This window comes from Alligator mississippiensis, chromosome 4 (genome assembly GCF_030867095.1).
Source record: "Alligator mississippiensis isolate rAllMis1 chromosome 4, rAllMis1, whole genome shotgun sequence".
In the NCBI taxonomy this organism is placed as follows: Eukaryota; Metazoa; Chordata; order Crocodylia; family Alligatoridae; genus Alligator; species Alligator mississippiensis.
In genome coordinates this window covers 217,015,826-217,041,777 of record NC_081827.1, presented here as the reverse complement: position 1 = coordinate 217,041,777, position 25,952 = coordinate 217,015,826, and the positions used below count along the sequence as shown (strand labels likewise).

General features: G+C 39.9%; 1 protein-coding gene across 1 annotated transcript in view; it reads left to right on the top strand.

Annotated features, from left to right (window-relative positions):
- Nucleotides 1-25,952, top strand: part of SCN2A (sodium voltage-gated channel alpha subunit 2) — a 96,177-nt gene that overhangs the window by 31,243 nt on the left and 38,982 nt on the right. Inside the window, exons 12-17 of the mRNA XM_059727326.1 lie at nt 4,232-4,579; nt 6,793-6,925; nt 12,355-12,593; nt 14,247-14,420; nt 17,612-17,968; nt 20,589-21,068. Coding sequence (XP_059583309.1) covers nt 4,232-4,579; nt 6,793-6,925; nt 12,355-12,593; nt 14,247-14,420; nt 17,612-17,968; nt 20,589-21,068 — 1,731 coding nt within the window. The remainder of the gene's footprint in view (nt 1-4,231; nt 4,580-6,792; nt 6,926-12,354; nt 12,594-14,246; nt 14,421-17,611; nt 17,969-20,588; nt 21,069-25,952) is intronic.

Here is a 25,952-nt window from a genome sequence, read left to right as displayed (position 1 = left end):
TTAAGCTGTAATACTAGGTACAAATTAAACAGGAATGATAGAGCCAGCCATACTGGTGTAGTAGTGGCACTCTACATCAAAGAGTGCACTAAAACAAATAGGTTAGATTTTTCAACTGATAAGAGAGGTACTGTAGAATATCTTTGTGTATAGAAATCCTGGGTTTCAATAGAAAAAAAAAGTATGCCTAGGAATATACTGTCGACCCCAGACAGGGACAGCAGCAGTAAGTTAGAAATGTTAGGTGAGTGACAACAAATAGACTGGGTCAACCTAATGTCAGGCAGGATGCACAGACCAAATTTCTTGATTTCATAAAAGATTGCTTCCTGGAGTAGCTAGTCCTGGAACCTACAATAGGAAAGGTTATTCTTGACCTAGTCCTAAACAGTGCATAGGACTTGGTGCAAAGGGTAAGTGTTACTGACTGGTTCAGCAAGTGACCACAATGCAATTGGGTTTGACATCCATGTAGGAGGGGAGAAAATCTACCATACTAGCTTTTAACGTCAAATGAGAGACTATATCAAAATGAAGAGGCTAGTTAGACAGAAGTTAAAAGAGCCCCCCTGAAGAGGTGAGGAACTTTCAGGCAGCATGGGAACTGCTTAAGAACACCATATATGAGGCACAAAGCAAATGCATACTGCAAATCAAACAACAAAAAAACAAACAAAAAAAGGAAAGCAGACCAAAAGAAAGCCAGCATGATTTAATGGTAAAGTTGTAGAGGTAATGTGCAGAAAAAGGCTTCTTTCAAAAAGTGGAAGTCTAATCCTAATGAGGAAAATAAAAAAAGTATAAACACTGGGAAGGCAAATGCAAAACTGAAATAAGACAAGCTAAGAGAGACTTTGAGGAGAAACTAGCTAGAGACACAAAAGGTAACAATAAAAATTTCTTTAAGTACATTAGAAGGAAAAGATCTGCTGGAGTTAGCTGGGCCTTTAGAGAATCAAGGTGTAAAAGGGAGGCTAAAGGATGGCAGGGCCATTGCTGAAAAATTAAGTGTATTCTTTGCATCTGTATACACTGTGGAAGATGTTAGGGAAATTCCATCACCAGATCCACTCCTCTCTAGGGACAAGTCAGTGTAGCTGACCCAAACTGAAGTTTCACTAGATGAGGCTGTAGAGGAAATTGATAAACTAAACAGTAGCAAATCACCAGACATGATTGCATTCATACTAGGGTCCTGAAGGAGTTCAGTATGGAAATTGCTGAACTCCCAGACTATCACTAAAAGCAACCTTGGTATCAGAGGACTGGAGGGCTGCCAAGTGACTCCATATTTTAAAAAAGCCCTGAAGGGGACTCGGGTTGCTACAGACCAGTGAACCTAACTTCTGTGCCTGGAAAACTGGTAGAAACAATAAAAAAAGAATTATTCAGCGCATGGATAAACATGACTTTCTGGGGAGGAATCAACAGCTTTGACAAAGGGTAATCATGTCTCACCAACTTACTAGAGTTTTTTGGGGGTGTCAAGAAGCAGGTGTATTGGGGCAGTTTCTTTGACATAGTATACTTGGGCTTCCAAAAGTTCTTTGACAAGGTCCCTCATCAGAGGCTTTTAACTAAGGTAGTCATGAGATTATAGGGAACGTCCGCTTGTGGATTAGAAATTGGCTCAAAGATAGAAAGCAAAGTGTGAATATAAATGGTCAGTTTTCAGGATGGAAAGAAGTAAACAGTGGGGTCCCCAAAGGATCTGTGTTGGGACCAGTACTGTTTAACATATTCACAAATGATCTGGAAAAGGGGGTGAGTAACAAGGTAGTTGAATTTGCCAGTGACACAAAACTATTCAAAGTGGTAAAGACCAAGGCAGACTGTGAGGAACTACAGAAGGATCTGCCACGATTGAGTGAGTGGGCAACTAAATGGCAGATACAATTCAAAGTAGATAAGTGTAATGTGATGCACCTGGGCAAAATAACCAAACTGTACCTACACTATGATGTGCTTTGCATTAGGGAAAGAGATCTGGGCGTCATTGTGGACAATTTGCTAAAAACATTGGCTAAGTGCTCAGCAGCCATCAGAAAAGGCAAACAAAATGTTAGGGATTATTAAGGGAAAGCACAACAGAAAATATCATCATGCCCCTTTATAAATCAATGGTACATCCACACCTTGAATACTGTGCTGAGTTCTGGTCCCCACACCTAAAGAAGGATCTAGAAAAACTAAAGAAGGTGCAGAGAAAGGCAACAAGGAGATTAGTGTTATGGAGGGGCTGCCATATGAGGAGAGACTAAAGAGGCTAGGCCTATTCAATGTAGAAAAGGGATGCTTGAAGGGGGACATGATAAGGATGTACGAAATATTAAATGGCACAAAATTAAACTAGTAGATAGTAAGTTTGAAACTAACAGAAGGAAGTTATTTTTCACACAGTAGGCACATCTACACATGCACTCCACTGCACAGTGGGTACTGCAGAGTCATTTAGTACTTGCTTAGCAGTAACCCATCGGTACTGCTCAGTCGCAGTGATGCAAGGGTCATTTCCAACCCTACTGCGCAGTAGCGGTGGCATCACGGTTAGTGCCTGCCAACTACATCGCTGGAACTCGTTGCTACAGTGACATAGCAACTTCTGTAGATGAGCCCCATGTGTAATTAAAGTATGGAACTCATTGCTACCTGATGTTGTGGAAGATGACAGCTTATCTAGATTGAAAAAAGGGATTGTACAAATTCTTGGAGGAAAGGAGCATTCGTAGCTATTGAGTATGGGAGTTAGGAATAAACCCTCTGAATTAGAACTTCTTAGACCTTAAATGCTGCAGGCTGCAAGTAAGAGAGGAACAGTGGGGAAAAAACCCTGGTCATACCCAGTTCACTTTCCCTTTCAGCATCTAGTCTCTGCCACCATGTGACATAAAATACTGGGCAAAATAGACCTATGGTCTGACCCAGTAAATGGCAGTTCTTATGTTCTTAACCCCTACCTCTAATCGTTCCATGCCAGAATCCATAACTCACTTCTTAAAATTTCAAAATGGCACCTTTGGGTTGTCTCCCATGCTGCCTCTCCTGCTAGAAAGAACTCCTTGTAAAAATCCACAAAGCCACATCACTTTTCTTGAAATGTCTCCATAAATCTCTCTTTTGCAATGATTCCTAAAGAAAACTTGACAGTGGTGAGGCTGCTGGTGAAATGAGACCACTGCCTAGTATGCTGGCCAATAGGCCCCTGTTTACATGTTATATTTATTACACAATTATCAGGTTATTTGTGCAATAAAATTAGACTGGCTACATGTTCAAATTAACTATGATGCCTTAAAAAGGTTCAACCATACATAAAGTTTTTGCTGGAAAATGTGTAATAACTTATAGGTGATATCTATTCAGCTTTAATTTGAATGTATAGGCAGTGCCCCTGTGGCTGGGAAACCAGCTGCTGGGTGCCTCATGCACCTACTGCACCAACACTAAAATGTGATGGGACTTAATGCATAATCCCACAGTAACACCTCCTGCCATGTGTGGCATGGCAGGAAGTGCGAGTGTGTGGTTCGTGCATTACATCCTGTTGCACCTTTACCTGCACCCGTAGAGGGGCCTATATTGTTTCACTGTCCTTTTGTTGTCCTGGTACCCCATCAAAGTCAGGTTGTCCAGGTAGGTAAATTTACTCACAAACAGATGTGTGTTTTTACAAGTGTGGATCCTGGTTAGCACTTTCCTAAGGAAATGAAAATATTAAAAGGCACTGAGATTTGTAGGACTGGAGTCTGAATGAATACCATCCAGGAAAACATTAATATTCTTTAAACTAAGATGTAATTAGCAGTTGCCTATAGATACAAACTGGGGCCTAATAAAACTCTTTATTTGTTCAACCATGCAAACCAGCACAAAGTGAGTGTATTAAATTAAGTATATTCTGTAGTAAAGCATGCAGAGTGGTGGAGGAACAATTACATTAAACAGCAGCTTTTACTATAATTAAATTGATTTTATTTTTCTAAATGTTAAAATAATTCTGGTCTTTGTCAGTCACAAGTGTGTTCTCTGTTTAATCATATTCCTAAGACACCTACATGCATAATTCTAAGTCACCTACATGTGTGTTTTGAGGGAGAAGGTCAGGGAGGGAGTTAGAGTTTCCTTCCTTGTAGATGACCACAACCTTTACAACACTACTGCTCAATAAAATACATTATTTTATATTTCAAAGATTGTTGGCTAATGGTTGTATTCTTTTATTTGTCTACAGTCTTTGCTGAGCATTCGTGGCTCCCTTTTTTCCCCAAGACGTAACAGCAGAGCAAGTCTTTTCAGCTTCAGAGGTCGAGCAAAAGATGTAGGATCAGAAAATGACTTTGCTGATGATGAGCACAGCACTTTTGAAGACAATGAGAGCAGAAGGGATTCTCTCTTTGTTCCACACAGACATGGTGAACGACGCAACAGTAATATTAGCCAGGCCAGTAGGTCATCCAGGACCATACCAGCACTTCCAGCAAATGGGAAGATGCATAGTACTGTGGATTGTAATGGTGTAGTTTCTTTAGTTGGTGGACCTCCTGCTCTGACATCACCTACTGGACAACTACTGCCAGAGGTAATACCTGATAAAGCAGAGCTGTTGGCAATCTAAGGGTGTGTGTAGATGAAACGGGGGCCCTAAATTGAAGCAGTGGGTTTTTAAAACCACCGCTTCAATTTAGGGCCCTTTAAACCCCGACATTTGTGCACACAACTCACATTTATCTGCCTCTCCAGTGGTGGGGAGGGGACAACGAGCTGCCAATGGGTAGAGAGGTAACTGGGCTGTGTGAGGGGCTAATGCTTCCCTCCACAGCAACAGTGCCACCTCCCCCATCCCCCTAGGCACCCAACCACAGGCACCCGGCTTGGGCTGTCCCCAGCTCATGCAGGGAGGCAAGCTTTGGGGGGAGAGTGGGGAAATCAGGCTTGCCACTTTTCTTGGGCAGAGCCTGCCTTCCTGGGCTGCTGCAAGGCTGCCTGCAGGGCTTCCTGCAGAGCCCCTGAGCTGCACGGAGCCCGGTGCTTCACTCTGCAGCTGTAAGGGCAGCAAGCTAAAACTCCTCCTCGGAGTTCTGGTTTGCTGAGCCCCAAGACATTTAAGGCACATTACGCTGCCAAATTTGCTACAGCGGCTGAAATTAACGCGCAATATGCCACTGAGGCATGCAAAGACTGACACCATTAAAGTGGTGCAAAAGCATTTAGCCTACTTTAAAGTGTTGTGCACACATGCCCCTTGTTTCGTTTACACATGACATAAAAAGTTTGCAATAGTTCTGGTATGGTAGTTTTTTTTGGTGCACAAGCCAAGGTTTGTACAAAATTAAATCTCTTGGGAATGATCCCTGGTTGGCCACACTTAGAATGTTTCTGCATTTTGTAGTACTTTTAATGTAGTCTGTTAAATAAATAGGATAAAAACTGACGTTTTTTTCTAGCCATCTTAAACTATATATATGAGAATAAATGTTAATCCTTGTAATTACATATTATTACCTATAACAATGAGATAAAATGCTAAACTATTTAATAGATACAATATGCAAAATATATGACTTTATTATTCATCCAGGCTATCATTATACTAATTGAAGATTTAATTGGGAAGTGCTATACTCATATGTCAGATATAATGGCAAAAGTTACAAAAATAATAAATAAATTATATGAATCTAGTGGAACAAACTAAACTCAGGTGTAATTATCATTAACCATATGTAGCACTTTTGAAGAGACAGTATATCTTAGTTGGGTAGCATTACTCTTAATTCAGTATACTTACAGGAAATATACTTAGTTCAATATACTTACTTTTAGTTCAATTATATTTTATATAGATTTCAAGACTTTCAGATAATTCTTGTCCTTTTATGTTGGTTTCAAAATGTAGGTGTTAACAAAACTTTAGTAACTTAATCTATTCCAAGAAAACATGTATACCTCATGAACATACAAAGTTGTCTGTGTATCCTGTGCATAGGCATATTCATAAAAAGTATGTCCACTTAAATATAAATGGCAATTTAAATGATAAATTACAAAGCTCAATGTAAAATTTTTGTGGAACTTTTTCAAATTTTAATGATTAAATTTTGAATACAAATAAAAACATAAATTAAAATGTAATTAGCAAAATGTCATTAAAATAAAAAAATGGAGACAGACATGCAAAATCAATTTCTAAGTACCAATTCAGCAAAGTATTTAAGCACATACTCAGCAAATTATTTAAGAATATGAGTAATCCTTATGTGGTTCATGCATTTAAAGCTAATCATTCATACATATTCCTTTTAGAAGTAGGACTCACATGAAATCAGTGTGCAGAAGATAAGAACTTGTCTGACATTTATTTTCCTTGAAACAAACACTGTTTTATACGGCTGGTACAGAAGTACTTAACCCTCAGTACATGCGTCAAATTTGGCCCATGATGCTCCCCATGGGTCCATGGGGAGCCCTGCAGGACATGACCCTATGCATTAGATTGGGCATGTGGGACCAGATTGAGGCCCCAAGTGTGGGCCCCAGTATAAGGCCTCAGATTTGGCATCCAGGACTGGGAAGAGGCAATGCAGGGCCCCAGAGCCTGATCCTATTATGCAGGACCCTGGTGTCTAACCCCAGCATGCAGGGGCCAGCTGAGTCCATGTGGAACCTGGTCATGCAGCTCCTCTCATCTGGTCTGTGGAGCCAAAAGGTTGAGCACCTCTGGACCAATGCAATACTTACTTTTTAAGTCAACTCACATAATTATAACCCATTTTATCCTCACTTAATTTTCAGGGCACCTCTACAGAAACAGAATTAAGAAAGAGACGTTCAAGTTCTTACCATGTTCCTATGGACTACTTAACAGATCCCAGTGCAAGGCAAAGAGCAATGAGTATAGCCAGCATGCTCACAAATACAATGGAAGGTATGTGGCGTGGTTTGTTTGGTATAACTATGTATGTTTCCTTGTAACTGATTTTGTGAGGCAATAAATATAATCATTTCCATTAATAGCTGGATAGAGGAAGCTCCACAACACTTGAAGTGTCTCTATTAGAGTTTATAGGGAAAGAATAGTCTTATGGTTAAAATAAAATACAATCAGTTTTGAAATTAGGCTTTCATTCCAAAATCTCTCGTAGGCTTCCTGTTTGATTTTGGGGAAGAGTTTCATAGTTTTTACGGTTGGAAGGGACCTGAACAGATCATCAAGTCTGACCCCCTGCCCTGGGCAGGAACGAATGCTGGGATCATAATACCCCAGCCAGATATCTATCCAACCTCCTCCTGAAGACCCCCAAGGTAACCACCTCCGAGTCCATTCCAGAGCCTGGCAGCCCCAACCGTAAAGTAATGCCTCCTGATATCAAGTCTGAACCTGCTCTCAGTCAATTTGTGGCTGTTATTCCTTGTTATCCCGGGTGGTGCCCGGGGGAACAGACCCTCACCTATTTTCCGCTGGTCCCCCCTGGTGAGTTTATAGATGGCCACCAGATCCCCTCTCAGTCTTCTCTTGTGGAGGCTGAATAGATTCAGGCCCTTTAGTTTATTTTCATAGGGCCTGATCTGCTGCCCCCTGACCGTGCAAGTGGCCCTCCTCTGGACCCTCAATGCTAGCCACATCCCTCCTGAAGTGCGGCGCCCAGAACTGAATGCAGTACTCCAACTGCGGCCTGACCAGCACCGCATAGAGGGGAAGGATCACGTCCCTGGACCTCCCTTTCATATTATATCAATGCTGGACTTTTTCATAACATTTCTCACCCTGGTTGGTCCAGTTGTAGTTCCACAAGTCACAGTCATATTGGGAAGCTGGCTTGAAGAGCCACTGGTTTTCTAGCTACCAGTTCTCATCAAATCATCAAATTTGCAATATTTATGCTTGCATTGTTACCATTGCTACATCTGGGAGAGCTGTCTCAATAATAGCAAATGTGTGAACGTGTATAAAGAAAGTCTTAGTAGTACAGTACGTAATTTGACAAATTTTAAAGTTGACATACCATATTTACTTGAATATAAGATGAGGTTCCCCCTCCCCCCTAATCAGCATAAGGGAAAAAGCCCCTCATCTTATATTCACATATGAAGCAGGGCAGGGAGCAGGCAGCTACTGCAGCTCTGACACTGGCCCTGAGCCCAGGTCAGGGCCAGTGTCAGACCTACGGCAGCCTCCTGCTGCTCTTCCACTTCCCATCTGCAGCTTCCGCACCCCCCCTCTCTCTCCTCCTTACTGCCAGGCATAGCTTCTCTCTGGCTTAGGTTGCGATCTCTCCTGGGCATGAAGTACATGGAAATGCCTTCCCCTGCCCAGCCAGCAGCATTGCTGCATTGCTTGCCCAGCCACTCAGCAGCATATTACTGCATAGCTAGACAAGAGTGAGCTTCCACATGCTGTAAGGTGGGGGAGAAGGGCCAGAGACTGGGAGGACTTTCAGGGGAAAAGGAAGAGACTGGAGGAGGCAGGCAGGTGAAGAGACAGAGACTGGGGAGCAGGAGAGAAGAGGCAGAGATAGGGGGAGTTTGGGGGGGAAGAGGTGGAAACTGGGGTGAGTGGGGGCAGGGACAGAGGCTGAAGGGAGCCAGGGGTAGGTGGGTGCAGGGAGAAGAAGTGGGCATGGCAGAAGGCAAGGGGGCACCTGAATCCTTCCCCTCTCCCAGCCACTGCTTTCTCTGCTGTAGCAGGTGTGGGGTTGAAGACAACCCTCCAATACTTAGTCTATCCCTGGGAAATTATAACAAATTTATAATTTTTCCATATATTGAATCTAATTATTGGTGGGGGGTTCATATATTCAGGGCCACCTTATATTTGAGTAAGTACAGTAATACTAACTTCATACCAGCAGTAAAAAACTACTGTGGCATTTATAACATGAGTTAATATATTTCACCCCTGAAGTTCTAGTCAACCCAAGGATCTCAAACCAACAGTAAAACATTAATGCATTTGTGTAAGACTTACAGAAAAAATCAGTTAAGTTATAAATATTTCACCATAGAAAAAATTGAAGCACAAACTGAGGCTTGCTTAGTCTGTAACAGGGCCAAAAATTTAAATGAATCGTTATAAATCACTGAGCTATGTATTACATCCATAGAACCTATATGTGGGTCTTTTTCAGAGATGCTGAACAACAACTCTTTTTGAAGTTAGTGGGTCCCTTAGTGTCTTTGAATATCAGCTTGGATAGTAAATGTGAAGGCATAGCAGCTCTGACACATGGCCTTTGCTTCAAGATATGGCTGTATTTACGCTAAATCAATTACTTTCCTTAAACTGTGAATTAACTAAATTTAATTATAAGTAAATCAAGTAGTCAAAATATGAAAATAAAACTAAGCAGAAAATAAAAGTCTTAATGAGGCACAAGCACACATTATGAGCAAAAATTCCAGATGTTGATTATAGAAAGAAGAACAAAGAAAAGAAGGGAAAACATAAAAATAGTTAAAAAGCGAATATGCCCTTGGTGGAATAGAAGAATGGGGAAGATAAATCCTAAATTAAAATAAAATTTAACTGAAGGAGTGAAAAGGAAAAATGTTTTAAAGCTAGTATTTTCTCACTAAACCTATGCTCTTTATCAAGGAAGTAAAATTAATACTTCAAACAAGGAAAACATTTCTTCTCCCTCAGACAGCTACCTGGCAAACCTGTACACTTTGGCAGAGTTGGAGGTATTCAAAGCTGACATCCAGAAGGTGGCAGTAGGACCTGTTCATCAGTTCAACCGATTAGAGTTTTCTTGATTTGTTTCTGTCATACTGTGAATCTGCTTCCAAATAAGTTTTTAATATATATTCTTTGCCAAATAGATAACTTGGAGATCTTTTATACTCTTGTTTAAATTGGTTTTGCTATCCATGCACTTAAGTCTTCTGTCAAATGCTCTTGCTGTCCTTAGGTAGCAGAACAAATAACACCAAATAGCATGGATCTCATGTGCTTCAAGACCCTTAGGGCAAAGGAAAATTTTAATGTGTTAAAAGGACAAAGCTAAAGACATGTCCATTTTTTTCTATTCTTGTTAGCTTGGATGTCAAACTTGATCTGCCCCTGCAGGCCAAATCTGGACCTTAGGGGTCCTTGCAGGTCAGATCTGGACCCAAAGATAGTGGCTGAGCAAGCAGGAGCAGCAGTGGCAGTACAGGGGTTAAGACAGAGGTCTCTCAAGCCCCTCTTCCCCTCCCCTTCCTCTGCTGCTTTGCTCCGCAACTAACATGTGTGCCCATCAGTACTCTGCTGCTGAGAATTTGATGGCAGGTCCCACCCCCAGATTCCTGGCCCATGTACCAGCCGTGTGATCTGGTTTCAATGGCTCCATAGGCCATATAAACAGATGATAGATAGCAACAGGGTCTCCTGACTCTCCTCAAGGGAATACTGGCAGAACAGTAGACCACTCATTCTGGTAGTAGTTCTAGTTCTCTTCTAGCCACAAGAACACTGCTAAAAACAGATAGGTAAATCCATACTCTTAGACACAGAAGCTACTGGATAAGAAATCAAAGACCAACCATGGCTAAATGAGCCTGTCTCTTATTCTGAGGGGCAAAAAACAATTAATCCAAACTTAAAATTTCATTCGTTTAGGATCAAACAGTTATGAATCCTGCTCATGTTTCCACCCTAACCTTTCTTCTGGGATAAGTGGTAGGCAATATGGCTTCTCATAATCTGTCATTATTAACATTGACAGCACCAGCCTAGATACATTAAATGATAAATGAAACTGCCTCATAAACATGTGAAAAGACACCCCTACTCACAATAGAATAGCATGTGCTGCAAACCGATCTCCAGATAGTTGTTATACTGTATAAGAAGTTGATTGACTAGGTAATCATAAGAAATAATGTGTAAATGCAGTGTTTACCCTTAAAGTTACAGAAAGAATGGGACTGATGAATATGGACCACTCCCTTCTATGTTTTCCAGGGACAAGAAAGTGACAAGAATGCTACAGTACCCCTAGCCAAAGATGATATTGAGCAGCTAATATTGCTCACTGGAAAAACTCTTCCATTCTTTAGAACCCATCATGTCTAAGAAAATCCATGGCATACAATAGATACACGAAAAGCAGTGAAAACATACATCTGCAGGACAAATACATTAGGATATGCACACTACATTTCATAATTAATTATTGATTAACATTAAAATTGAGTATAATTATTCATTGTTTATAACGCATTGTTAATTGTTAAATATTAGCACTAGTTAATCTTAATGAAGGCTAACCTTCCTTATAATTAGGACCTGCTAACTCTAATGTCTAATCTTGCCCTAAAAAGCACGGTAAAATAAGAGCATAAAAACTGCCATAAAGGTCAAGCTAGTGGTTCATTTGGTGCCATGTCCTGTGATTTTTAGAATCTCACTAAACACCCGCATTAAATAGTAATTTGTCAAAGAGACTTCCTGAATGTACTCTTAGTTGTGTCATGTATGCATGGGACTATCCCCCATGCTTTTCAGAGAGAAATAATATTTTTTTAACATAGCACCTGAAAATCCTGAGCCATTCTGGAAGCAAGGTCTAAAATCACACTTTTAAGAAGGCAATGTTTTTTGGGGGGGCCTAGAACACAAAATGGATGCCACTCAAATAATTAACTAGTTCTTTTCCAGTTTCTACAGCTAAAGTAAGTCATGTTCAGCAGTAGTTGATCGGTAGATTCTGGCACCACTATAAGGCTGAGGGGTCTGCCTTATAGCATGCCTATCACATGCAGGTTGTAGACATAATGTTTCTGAAAAAATAAATCTAAAGTAAGGACCAGATTGTTCTTTCTCCAAAAATAAGTTATAGTAAATCCCAACCAATGGTTCTAAGGCTGAGGTGTTTAGCAAGGTGCAAAACAAGAGCATGAGGCTGCCGTGAACAAGGCCAAGATGGACAAAGCCCAGAGTTTTGTGCCCTTTGATAGCATCGTGGTAAGACAGTATCTGGCACTTTGCAAGGCATAAGAATATCACATTATTAGTCCTTTGTGGGCAAGGTGCAACTTGAAATATGCTACCTCTACATATAATTCAGGTTGCTGCTGTCATTTTCTTATTCAAGCTCTGTTTTACTATTTCAAATGCAGTTTTTGAGTAGTGATTTTATTTATTGAATATTTATTACTCCTTTAGCACCAGTATTAGAATGTATTGGGTCAAATAACCTTTCTTAATTACTAACTTTTCTCTGACTGGACATTGCCTTGGTCTCCAGTGGTCTTACTGCTTTTACACAATATGATGGATAAATTTGGACAATGTTTAGATATTAAAACAATACCCACTTGATAAAGACAATAAAGAATTAGACATTAAAATGTCCTTTACACTTTTCTCTCTAGAACTTGAAGAATCCAGACAGAAATGTCCACCATGCTGGTATAAATTTGCTAATACGTGCTTGATCTGGGACTGCTGCGCTCCATGGTTAAAAGTAAAACATATTGTAAATCTGATTGTGATGGATCCATTTGTTGATCTTGCTATAACTATATGCATTGTTTTAAATACTCTGTTTATGGCTATGGAGCATTATCCAATGACAGAGCAGTTCAGCAGTGTGCTTTCAGTAGGAAACCTGGTAAGTTTTCATAACTTATGATGTGATATATGAATATATTTTTCTTATAAAGAAATATTGAGTGGCCTTCTTAATTTTGAAGGAAACTTTGAACAGATTTAAAGAAACATGGGACTAATATGTCTTAAGTATAAGTAGTTAAGCTGTTCTGTATATCTCTTTTTTAATGCTGTGGTTGTAAAACTCCGAAACAACTCTTCTCCAATTTTTTCTCTACAGCCTGTTGGAAAAGAGTTTAACTCAGTCCTTTTCATAAAAAAGACTACTAAATTAATGATCCAATAAAAAGCAGATACTAGGAAATACCTAATATGGTATAATATTTAGGATTGTTATTGATTTCACTGGAAGTTTGGTAATCAACATATTAAAGTTCAGATAATCACTCTTGTGGACACATAATCATTTGGATACAAAATCCCACTATAATATAATTCATGGATTATAAGGCCAGAAGGGACTATACTGATGATCTAGATCAGTGATTCTCAACTAGCATGATACAAGATCCTTTTAAGGATGCTGCAGGATGCAATGCAATTTTAACACTGTTAGGTGGGCAAACACCTACACTTGATTCACAAGAAACCCAGAGATTTCAAATAGGAATCTATAGTGCCGTATTCTGACTCATTGTGGGTTTTCTGAGTTCTTTGCAAAATAAGAATTGCTCTATTATTTTTCTGTAGTCTAAAATAAGTGAAAGCTAAGAGCTAGCATTTTCTGAGGGGTACCTTGAGTCTAATGAGGGGTACTTTGAGTCTAAAAAGGTTGAGAACCACTGATCTAAACTGACTTTTGGCATAGCGCAAGCCGTTTAATATCCAGTGATTCCTCCTTCAAGTGTAATAACTTGGAGTGGAATTAAAGTATATCCATTAGAAAACTGGTCGAACAGTTAATTACTCATACTGTTTAAAATGTGGGTCTTACATCCATTTTGAGTATTTCTGCCTTCAAATTCTAGCCATTGGTTTCAGTCTACTATGCAAAAGAGGCTGTTAGTATCAGACATCTTTTGAGTAGATCAGCATCAAATTTCACTACAGTCCTCTCACTCTGATATGCTAACTGGTGCAGAGAATGGTAGAAAAGATGGCACACTTGCCTTATTGTAACATTGAACATTAGACCCCAAACAAACATGCTATATACCATGAAGGAAAATGGAGTAGTAGTAGTAGTAACTTCTGGAGACCAGGCTTCAAAAGGGTGTCTGCACAATGTCTGGGTATTAGTTTGTGACTTAAGGAAACAACCTCTTTTCTGATAATGTTAATCTCACCTCTAGCAACAGAGTAAAGGTGGCTTTTGAACACAAATTAGCAGGAACATTAAGAGTAGGTTCTATATGGCAGGCTTCATGCTTATTAGCAGGTTGAAATGAAGACAAATTTCCCTACTTTGCCTTTTTTCCATTTGTCATTAAAATGTTGAAAGGTATATTTAAGCTTCCCTTCTAAATATAACTGTTAAATCCAGGGTATGGAAATACTTGGAAGTCTACGCATTTGTAAAAGAAACTTTTTCCAAATGATAAGAATCGCTGGCAACATACAGCTTGACAAAAAGTGCCGCTGAGATAAAAACATTATCTATAATGTAAAAAATTTTTCAGTGTTGCTAGGGTAACAAAACCTACTTTGTATTTAGGTATTTACTGGGATCTTCACAGCAGAAATGTTTCTTAAGATAGTTGCCATGGATCCTTACTATTATTTCCAAGAAGGATGGAATATTTTTGATGGTTTTATTGTGAGCCTTAGTTTGATGGAACTTGGTCTTGCAAATGTGGAAGGCTTATCTGTTCTCAGATCTTTCAGACTGGTAAATATTCGAATAACAATTCTCAGTTTTATATTTCTTTTACTTTTACATTTTGCATTATATTTTATAAGCATGCCTATACTAATTATGTTTTAAAATTTTTGTTTGTATTTTATAAACCTGGTGTATGTAAATTTTGTCACAGTTACTATAGGTTACAATGCAGTTGCTTGTTACACTTTATACACATGGACGTTCTAACCCACTGAGTTTTACTATCAGTAGAAAGCAACTCTGAAAAAGTAAACTGCCAAAGTAATCTTACTTTAAAATCTCTTTTCTGTATCTTGATATTCATCTCTGTTTAGTGAGTACCAGGTGTTATCTGACTCTCTAAAATAAGGTTTAAGTAGGTCTTTAATAATAAATTCAATCATCAATTCCACAGAGTTAGAGAAATGAAAAACTACAATCTGTCACAGAGTCAGATTTTTCAGTAATAGAAGTCTATTTTTGTGCATTTATTCAGTGCAATTTATATATTTCATTTCTTGAAATAATCTATTAGATTTTTCTTCATCGGCTTCTCCTGGAATGATCTCTTTGATTAATTGGACATTTAGCATGTTTGCTAACATGACAAAAACAAAATAATTATTTCTGTCTGACAGCTGTATAAATTGTCCTTAAAAGATTTTTCCCTCCCCATCCAGACTCCTAAGAAATGACTCTTAGGTCCTTGGGAGATATTAAGCTTACAGATTTCCTGGTGCATGGGTTGACAAGGGCTAGGTGGAGGGAATCACTGGGGTTCCCCAAGGAAATTTAAAACTGTTCCATGCAGCACATGCTGATCTGTCCAGTTGTGCAGGTTTAAATTTCCTGGGTGGGGAGATTCTATTAGCTCCCTCTCCTGGCACCTGCCAACCCACGCACTGGGCAGCCTAAGCAGGTGTGCCTGGCATATTGGTTTTCATTTCCACAAAGGAAACCCATTGGCTGCATGGTGAATGGGTATAAACTTCCCAGTGCACATGAAGCCTGGGATCATGATCCTGGGCTCCACACACACTTGTAAGTTGAAAGGGCACCAGCAGAAGTAAGGCATCAGGTGCCGGTTCCCAGTGCTGGTGTCCCTGCAGCAGTTATGCAATTGTGATCCAGCCTTGATCCCAAAAGTCACATGTCTTGTAATGTCCATGTGTCATAGCAGGAAGTGTGATTGTTGGGATCTGGGATCATATCCCATCACACTATTAAATTAATGCCTGCCAGTGCTCTTAATAGTCAGAGAAAGCTCAGGTTACAATTTCTATGATTTTATCCAATCATAGACAATATGTCAATGAGTGCTTTTGTGCAGGTAAACATAATCTTTGGTAACTTGCCAGGTTCTGGAATGGAGTCATTCCTACCAGCTGTTTAAAATCAAGAATATTTTGACCCCAATTCAGATAATTTCATACTGAAAAATTAAAGCAGGTATGATTTTTACCTTAATTTTAGCATCATGGTTTGCAAAGATCCAAAATATATAAGTAGAGATTGCTGGTCGATACAATGGGCCATCCCTGAGTGGGATTTCTCAAAATTTTCCCCCAGAATTTGCTTTTGAGGACATAGAGTCAATAATCAGACACAATGCATAATTAGGTGTCATTCCTAGATCATATCCAAATATTCCCCTGTGGCTAAATAAGTACAAGCAATATGCTGAAAATTGACCCCAGTTTTCACTCTAGATCTGTGTGTGCATACTATGCAAACCAGCCTCACAGACCATTCCTGAAAGACAAATTTCTAAACGATCAAATTGCACATCATTTTCGGTCCTTTAAAATATCCATCAGCGCTATGCAAAGCCAAGAAATAACTTTTTTTGAAAGAAATGGAGTTTCCTCTTTGGCAAAGAAAGAAGAAAAGAATCTTCTTCCTGGGCAAAAGAAAATGTATTTTTTAAATCATTTAACATAAAGGATACAGAAAAAATGAAGAAAGGAGAATTGAAGTCCTCTTCTAGTTACTTATTACAGTAGGAGGCACTTTAGACTTGATGGACAGCCAAGAAATGTCCATTGCACCTGCAAAAAAAGCATTAGATCTCCTTCAGCAGGGGTCCCTCTTTCCTCCAGACTCGGGCAGTTCAGCAATCATTTTTATTTTGCCCCATTGATACTTTCTGGCATTGAGAATATGTAACCAGGAAATGTCATTGATTAAGCTGGTCAAATAATATATATCTGATGTGAGAGGAAATAGGAAGCTTTGTGTTCAGGACTTTATTTGGAAAGTGCCCAGGATAATGGTCCCTTTGTCCTCTAGATGCTCCAGGAATGCAAACAATAATAGCCACAAAATTCTAGTTATCTCAGCAGCACTAGAATTTCTCTAGATGGTTAAATGATGTTTATGGAAAAATGGATAAGAGCCTTATTAGTGCTCTTTAGCCCAGCATAACAGACTCCTCATCTGAATTTCTTCAGGTGTCAGAACGTTAGTCAGAATGACAAAATAGATAAGTCTATGGAAGGCCTTTGTCATTTCCATTACCTTCCAAAGACAGGCTTTTCATTTGGTTCCATACAAGAAAAACAAGTTACTTCTTGTCATGAGGGATGCTATTGTCATAACTCCTAGCCTGACCTGGAAGAAATCACATGGTGTGGGGTGGAGGGAGTGTGGAAGAGACTGCATGGTGCTTAGTGGGAGGGAAAGCAGGGGAGAGCCTGTGGTGCAGGGTGGAGGGAGTGCAGGGGAGACCGTGAAGTGTGCAGCCTGGGGGGACTGCAGGTACTGGGGAGAGTAAGTAGCAAGGCGTCAGGCATCAGAATGCACAAATCTTGGTTGGCAGGGCAAGGGGCAACAACAGAGTTTCAACAAAGAAGTGGATAATAAAAGAAATGGTTGGTGGCTGGTTTATTTGAAACCAAGAAGGATTGTCACGCAGGTGGAATAAGCATCAAACTGTATCAACTTTATAAGAGGAGAATGATCACACTGAAGTATTTAAGCATTAATCACATTTAGTGTTTCTGTGCCAAGACTTCAATTTGTAGGTGCCTAATTGTAGAAGCCTGCTAAGCCTGTATGGCCAGGTTCTTTGAAAACCATATAATTCATGACTAAGGCTTGTAACAAATAAGACGTTTCACCATCATGTGTTTTGGGTTGCTTAAAATCTGAAATGCTCTACAATGACTTCATTATAATTAGCAACATGAATAACCAGGCATCTTTCTCTTGTTTTTCAGCTTCGAGTTTTCAAGTTAGCAAAATCTTGGCCAACGCTAAATATGTTGATAAAGATTATTGGTAACTCAGTGGGGGCTTTAGGAAATTTAACCTTGGTGCTGGCCATCATTGTCTTCATTTTTGCGGTGGTTGGCATGCAGCTCTTTGGTAAAAGCTACAAGGAATGTGTCTGCAAGATCTCTAATGACTGTGAACTTCCACGCTGGCACATGCATGACTTTTTCCACTCTTTCTTGATTGTATTCCGAGTGCTGTGTGGAGAATGGATAGAGACTATGTGGGACTGTATGGAGGTTGCAGGTCAAACCATGTGCCTTACTGTCTTCATGATGGTCATGGTGATTGGAAACCTAGTGGTATGTAATTAATGGTTTTCAGATATTTGAGACAAACAATATTTATTGGAGTAAAATATGCCTGAACCCCCATCATACATGGGAGCATTTTGTCTAATTTTCCCTTAAACTCTGACAGGCATCCTACTACCCTCCTAAGTAACCTGTTCAAGGGCTTAAAAATCTCAGCAGTTAGAATTTTTTTAATATATAGCCATCATTGTCTTTATAAAAAAACATAAATATTTGAAGGTTATTATCATGTCCCCCTTCTCCAGTCTTCTCTTATCTATCAAATAAAAACTCAGTTTTTTAAACCTTCCTCATAGAAGGAAAGTTAAAAGCTCCTATAATTTTTATTGCTCTTCTTTGGACTCTTTCCAATTTGCCTTCTTCAATTGTGATGGCAAAACCTGGAAAAAGTACTCCAGCTAAGAACTCGCTAGTGCCAGTGTCTTGCGTACATTGCTCCTGAGTAGACAAAGGTTAGTCTGCCTGAAGTCAGGCAGAAGGCATGGTAGGATGGCACCTTAGAGACTACCTTGCTCAGAGGCACAAGCTTTTGTTAACATTTGATGAAGTAGTCTGTCTCTTATGAAAGCTTATGCCTCTCTGAACATGTAGTCTCTAAGGCACTACTTTACCCTGCCTTCTATACTAACACCTAACTAACTAATACAACCAGAACAACAATTGTGGGTTTTTTTCAACAGCATTACACTTGACTATTACACTTGTGTAATAGCAAAATTTGTGATCCACTTTAAGTCTCATCCTTTTCCTTAGTACTTCTGTTTAGCCAGCAGAGGTGTAACTGGTCAGGACTTCCCCTGGGGCAGTCCCCCACTCCTCTTCCCCCTCTACCTTCTTTGCAGGCCTCAAAGTCCAGAGGCTTGAATAACAGCACAGGAGCAGAAGTTGGAGTTTGCTGCTCTGAGGAGAAATGTCACCATAGTTTTTTTGCTGTAGCCACACATGTCAAGCAGGCAAAAAAGAATGGGGTTTTGGAAGAAGAAAAACGGGGTGACATCTCCTGCCAGCAACTGTAGTTACTACTACCCACTGCCACTTGACAGAGCTACATCTCCATGCTTACTGCTGGAGATGGAGCCAGAAAGCACAGAAATGTGGGGAGCAGGTGCTGGGAGGCTGAGGTACCATCTACTCCATTCTCCTTCCCCCTAATTTAGGCAATGGCCAGGGCTCATGCTCTGTCTGTCCACCCATCACTACACTATTTCTATCCAGTTAATCTGTTACTGAATTTAATCCTAGGGATTTTGAGCAGTTGCTCCAATCATATGAATGACTGGAGTTTCTTAGGATCGTATGAATTTTATTCTTGTGTGCTAAGTGCTATAAAATCTCCTAGCCTTGTGTCTCCTGCGATTTTTATAAGTGTATCCCTTGGTCCATCATCCAAGTAATTAATTAAAATATTAATTCAAACTGGGCCCAGGAAAAATTTTTGTGGGAACCCAAATCATATGTCCTCCCCAAGTGATGGTAAACTATTGATAACCATTCTCTGAACCTGTTTTTTCAACCACTTTACATTCACTTTATCATAATTACACTACATTAAATGAACCATTTTGCTTAGTTTGTTTATGATAATTTTATATGGGCCTGCATCAAAAGGCTACCTAAGGTCAAGAGATACTATATCTACTGGTTCCATTATCTACTAGGACACATATCTTATCTAGAAATTAAATTAGTTTGATATGATGTGTTCTTGACAGAACCATGCTGCTATCCTCTTACTATCTTCTTGATACTGATATATTCATTGTTTAGTAATATATTCTAATAGTTTAATCCAAACAAGGACACTAGGGATGCTACCTTTATATGGTGCATTGGTATGTTGGACTAGTATTTATTTCTACAGCATTTATTGCATATTGTATTTATGATTGCCAATTTTTTTAACCAGCAAAAGCAAAACATTGCTAAGCGACCATCTTTAGGGTATAGCAAGGCATTCATCTGAAGTGCTAAGAATTTTCAGGAAATTGGCAGTACCATGAAAGTGGAATATGAAGTAAGTTTGAATTGTGTTGCAATACTGCTGTTTTTCCACGACAAACCACTTGAACACCTGAAACTTGCTTTTTTAAAGCACCAAAAGGGTGTATTTCTCACTATACATATAATGCATGTCCATGGCCTTTGACATTTCACAAATGGATAGTAGAGGAAGAGATGGAAGATTTTTCCCATCTTCAAGTTCCAGAGCTGCTGCAGTGTGCCCCACAAATGATTCCCCAGTGTAATATCCCTATCCAGGCTGTTTTGCAGCATATGATGGGTCTGCTCTAGCAATTCTTTCCGCACCCCTACATCTACCGACCCTTTTTACTCTGTGCAGTAGAACTGAAGTGGTTCTGATGCCAAGGACTTCTCACTGGCTGTGGAGGCAGTGGCTAGTTTTTATGGGATGTCCAACCTGGAAAATAGTTTTGGCAGGATGTATTGTAGTAAGTAATGTAGCAAGGAAGAGCAGCAGTCAGGTAATTTGATACTAGTACTAATCATAAAATAAAAATTCTATCATATTGAATAATCCATAAAGAAATTAATGTAATCATTAAAAAAATTAGAGATCCACATATCTTTTATCTTTACTGTTTTTTAGGTACTCAACCTCTTTCTGGCCTTGCTTCTGAGCTCATTTAGTTCAGACAACCTTGCTGCTACAGATGATGATAATGAAATGAACAATTTGCAGATTGCTGTGTCAAGGATTCAGAAAGGAATTGATTTTGTGAAAAGAAAAGCACGTGAATTCATCCAAAAAGCTTTTGTAAGAAAGCAAAAAGCGTTAGATGAAATCAAACCTCTTGAAGATCTCAACAACAAAAAAGACAGTTGCATTTCCAACCATACCATAGTAGAAATAGGTAAAAACCTTAACTACCTTAAAGAAGGGAATGGAACTACCAGCGGCATAGGCAGCAGTGTGGAAAAATATGTCGTCGATGAAAGTGATTACATGTCATTCATAAACAATCCAAGCCTCACTGTGACAGTACCAATTGCTGTTGGGGAATCTGATTTTGAAAATTTAAATACAGAGGAATTTAGCAGTGAGTCAGATCTGGAGGAAAGCAAAGAGGTAGGACGATTTTATGAGATGCCTTCTTTTTCTTTCTAAAATAATGAAGTGTCCAACATTTGTTTTTGAATCTAACATTGATTCCTGCGTAGCATAACCTTGTAGTTGTATGTAACACATCTTGATACATAACGTTGCAAGCGTCAAATATGAAAGTAGAATTTTGTGATAATCAGGACACATACGATGATTTTAAAAATCAAGACTAATTTTGTATTTTATTTTTGGTATTTCCAAAAGGTGACAATCAGATAGACCTAGGAATACTGCAAAATATATACTAATACACATGTTCCTTACTTGTTCCACCAATGCACCTTGCCATTTCAATTGGTTTCTGGAGGGGGCACCTGTCGAAAAAGTCAGTGCTTGCTAAAAGTGACTTGTTTTTTGTGGGGGCTTTTGTCCACACCACAGATACCTGAATAATGGTCCAAAGCCATGAACCCATTTTATGCAGACCACTGGTACACCATCAGGTGTAGCAACTGGCTAGAGCTATGAACTAGTACCCTAGAGGCTGAAAAGTAGAGCGGTGTAGAAAAATTTATCCCAATATCAATCCCTCTCATAGCCATGGGTTCTCATTTTGTCAGCAGTGGGGTATTTGAACCAAATAGTTTTTGCAACAATAGATAAAAGTGTATAAGAATGTCTGTATGAGATAATGTAGTACCATTTATCTGACTCTAAATCAGAAGGACTGATGAACTTAGGCACACCTCTGCACTAACATAATTTTAGCACTTCCAGTACCCAAGATAGCTCATTCCGATGTAGCTCAAGCATCCTTCTATCTAGCAATGTTTTATGCCACATAGACAAACCGAAGGCAGTGGCGCTTATCCTCTGGCTTGTGAGATGGGTCCAGTCCACCTGTGGAGTTCCCCATGGGCCTGGGAATTTGATGGTAGGGAAGCAATGGCAGCATCCATTGCCTCTCCCCTGCTGCTAAATTTCTGTACCCATGAGGAGTCCTACAGGCTAGATAATGTCATGGCCTTGAGTGCTATAGATCAAGCTAGTACACAATTGAATCCAGCACAGGGGATCAGGCTGGTGCACAGAACTGGGCTGGTATGTGGCTGGATCTGATGTGTGGAATTGCACCTGTGAAATGACCTCAAATGCCAACCCTGCATGGGATCCAGCCTGCAAACTTAATCTGGGCCACTTATCTGGCTCATGGAGCTGAAAAGTTGGGCATCACTGCCCTAAGACACAAACTTTCAATCTGAGCTAAAAGTCCACGTAAGATTTTAAATCTCACTCTAAGATCCTTTTCCCTACTGGCTAACTCAGACTTAGAGCCACTTAACCTGATTTTCCTTGAGACTTCTTTATTGGCACTTTTAAGAAAAAGATTTTGTTTAAAAATTGTTAATGTGAGTACTTAGTTCATATCTTGAAATGAATGGTTCTATATAGATCAGTACAGGAAAACTGATTGAAATTAATCCTTTAACAGACCTTTTCATTGGCACTGAAGTGCTTCTCCTTCAAGCACCTTGCAATATGTTTGATTGTTGCATCATTTCACAGTTATTGTCCCCAGATGTTCATTGCTACCAAAGTGCAGCCAAGGTTGCTGTGCTGCTTGCCAGAGTTTTTCTAGCACTGTGGTCATCAACTAATATTACATGAATTAATGCAGGTCTTTTCCCACCTCTACTTTAAAGAGATAATTTTTTTCATAAAAGCCTACCCCCTAGGCCTTCTGGGTTTTTTTTCTGCCCAACCATTCTCCTGGAAATACAATGACCAGTCATCTTCCTCTTTCGCTAATACAATATTCTACTATATCCTTATATACTGTTTTGGAACTCTAGTGTGGAAGAATCGTAGATTAAAGCCTATGACTGTAAAATCAGGACGATTATATAAGATGCAGTGATGCTGTCAGACTATATTCATTTTTGTGAAACACTGAATGTCTCAAATTGAAGATTCTCTATGAAGTAGAAAATACTATCACATTCAACTACTGTTGTACATATTGACTGGGATTGGCAGTGATATTCTAGATACTGTATGAATTATACTAAAAGAAAATCCTATGAACATCAATATATATCAATAGAACATCTTAGGCTCTATAAAGATCAGGAGCAGGTACTCAGAAAGCATTTAAAAAAGAGTCCTCTGTCTCTCTGCTTCCAATACTGAGTTCCTCCTGAAATAAAATTCATTCTGATGACTGTAAATATCACAGTGGGATCCAGATATTATATGAAGGATTTTCCCTTCTTTTGCATTGTGTTAGCTTTTGTTTCCAAGATCCGTGCTATGTTCCTAAAGTGGATCAAGCAGCACAGGACCCTTAAGACCCCTGAAGCTCCCACCAGATTCTCCTTTTTTTTAATCTTTATTTTTAATTTATTCTGCTATATATAAATCTGACTTCAACATGATATGAATGCCAGCTTCCCATTGGCAATTACTACCTGTGAGAAATTCTACATATTTTTTTTTTAATCTAATCCAGCCCCTGCACAAGACAGGATCATCCCTGATTTAACCATCCCATCCAAATGTCTTTTCTAACCTGCTCTTGAAAATTTCCAAGGATAGAGATTCCACAATTTCTCTAGGTAGCCTTTTCCAATGGTTGACTATCCTTATAGTCAGAAAGTTCCTTCTAATTTCTAACCTAATTTTCCTCTGCTGCAGTTTGAGGCCATTTCTCCTAGTCCTATCCCCTACAGTCACAGAGAAAAGCCCATCTCCGTCTTCTTTATAACCTCCCTCCAGGTATTTGAAGATAATTATCAAATATCCCCCAGGTTTCTCTTCTCTAAACTAAAAAAAATAGCTCCATAATCCCACTACATCATAGAGCTAACCCTATGCTTTCATTTAAGTACTTTTGTTGAGATCCTTTGTATGCCCAAACATTCCAATGTTTTGCAACATTTGCAAGTAAACATGTGATACCCATGAACATTTACTAATTAAATACCTCCAAATATTCTACTGCTTTGCTACTGTTCCCAATGAAAGTATGACCTCACCCTATGTGTTATCTTAAGATAGTCTGTAGCAAATAGTTTGCTTCTGCCTTAATGCACTTTATACTGGGAGGGGGAGGGGGACAGGGAAGGAGCACCTCCCTGATGATTCATAGATTCATAGATGTTAGGGTCGGAAGGGACCTCGATAGATCATCGAGTCCCACCCCCTGCATAGGCAAAAGAGTGCTGGGTCTAGATGACCCCAGCTAGATGCTTATCTAACCTCCTCTTGAAAACCCCCAGGGTAGGGGAGAGCACCACCTCCCTTGGGAGCCTGTTGCAGACCGTGGCCACTCAAACTGTGAAGAAGTTCTTCCTAATGTCCAATCTAAATCTGCTTTCTGCTAGCTTGTGGCCATTATTTCTTGTAACCCCCAGGGGCGCTTTGGTGAATAAAACCTCACCAATTCCCTTCTGTGCCCCTGTGATGAACTTATAGGCAGCCACAAGGTCGCCTCTCAACCTTCTCTTGCGGAGGCTGAAAAAGTCCAGTTTCTCTAGTCTCTCCTTGTAGGGCTTGGTCTGCAGGCCCTTAACCATACGAGTGGCCCTTCTCTGGACTCTCTCCAGGTTATCCGCATCCCTCTTGAAGTGCGGCGCCCAGAATTGCACGCAGTACTCCAACTGCGGTCTGACCAGTGCCCGATAGAGGGGAAGTATCACCTCCTTGGATCTATTCGTCATGCATCTGCTGATGCACAATAAAGTGCCATTGGCTTTTCTGATGGCTTCGTCACACTGCCGACTCATGTTCATCTTGGAGTCTACTAGGACTCCAAGATCCCTTTCCAATTCCGTGCCACCCAGCAGGTCATTCCCTAGGTTGTAGGTGTGCTGGACATTTTTCCTCCCCAGGTACAGCACTTTGCATTTCTCCTTGTTGAACTGCAATGACTCAGTCATTGATATTACTGTTGATAGGAGATTGGTGAACTTCCAGTTCTCATTACATACTAGTGATAATGCTCATGTCTTAAAACATGGTCAGTTTGTTGTATTATTCCAGGCAGGAGCATCCTCAAGGGGTTATGTTTTTGGGCAGGTAGTAGAGGCAGTTGATATGCAGAAATTCTAGAGTCTGTTCACAACTTTTCCAGTAAGTTATGCTGTGCTTTAATAACTATGGGTGCCTATCTACATTCTGGTTTGCGTTCTAATTAGGAAGCATCAGAGCAGACTCAATCGTGTTCTAATTAGAATGCTCCAGCGTGGCCTCATCATCCTATACATAAGCCCCTGCAGGTTTAAAAGTGGCTGCTGGGGTGCCTTATCTAAACCTCACCAAATGAGATGGGGATTAAGGTACTCCAGGAAAGCATCTACACAAGAGACATTTACTGTGGAGCTGCCTAATCAGTAAAGTCTCAACTTGTACAGGTGCAGCCTTATTAGGCTGCAGGAAACTAATTAACTCAACCTCAGGTTAGTACTTGTAAATACAGCACTGCAAACCTACATACTGATAGGGCTGCCTGGCGCATGAGGGTGTTTCAATGTGGGGCCTGCCTGCTGGCTAGCCCTGCACTGAAGCACTCTTGTGCCCTGACCAGTCTCTCCAGAGCACAACGAGCTGGGTCAGAGCAGCCCTTGGCTGGCAGGCTGATGCTTTGAGCCACTTGCCAGCCTGCCACCTACCAGGACTTCTCCAAACTGGCTCAGTGTTTTGTGGTCTCGGATACACATATAAGTGCAGCACCTGGGAGCAATAAACTCTGGCACATCTAGGTCTCTCATAGGACTACAAGGCCTATAATATGAAAGGGGTTTCCTCATCCAGAGCCTCTGTTTTAAAATGGAAAAATAGCTGTCACTGGACTCAGGGATGTAATCTCATACATGTGTGTATGATTTAAGAATTCTTCCCAAAATCAAG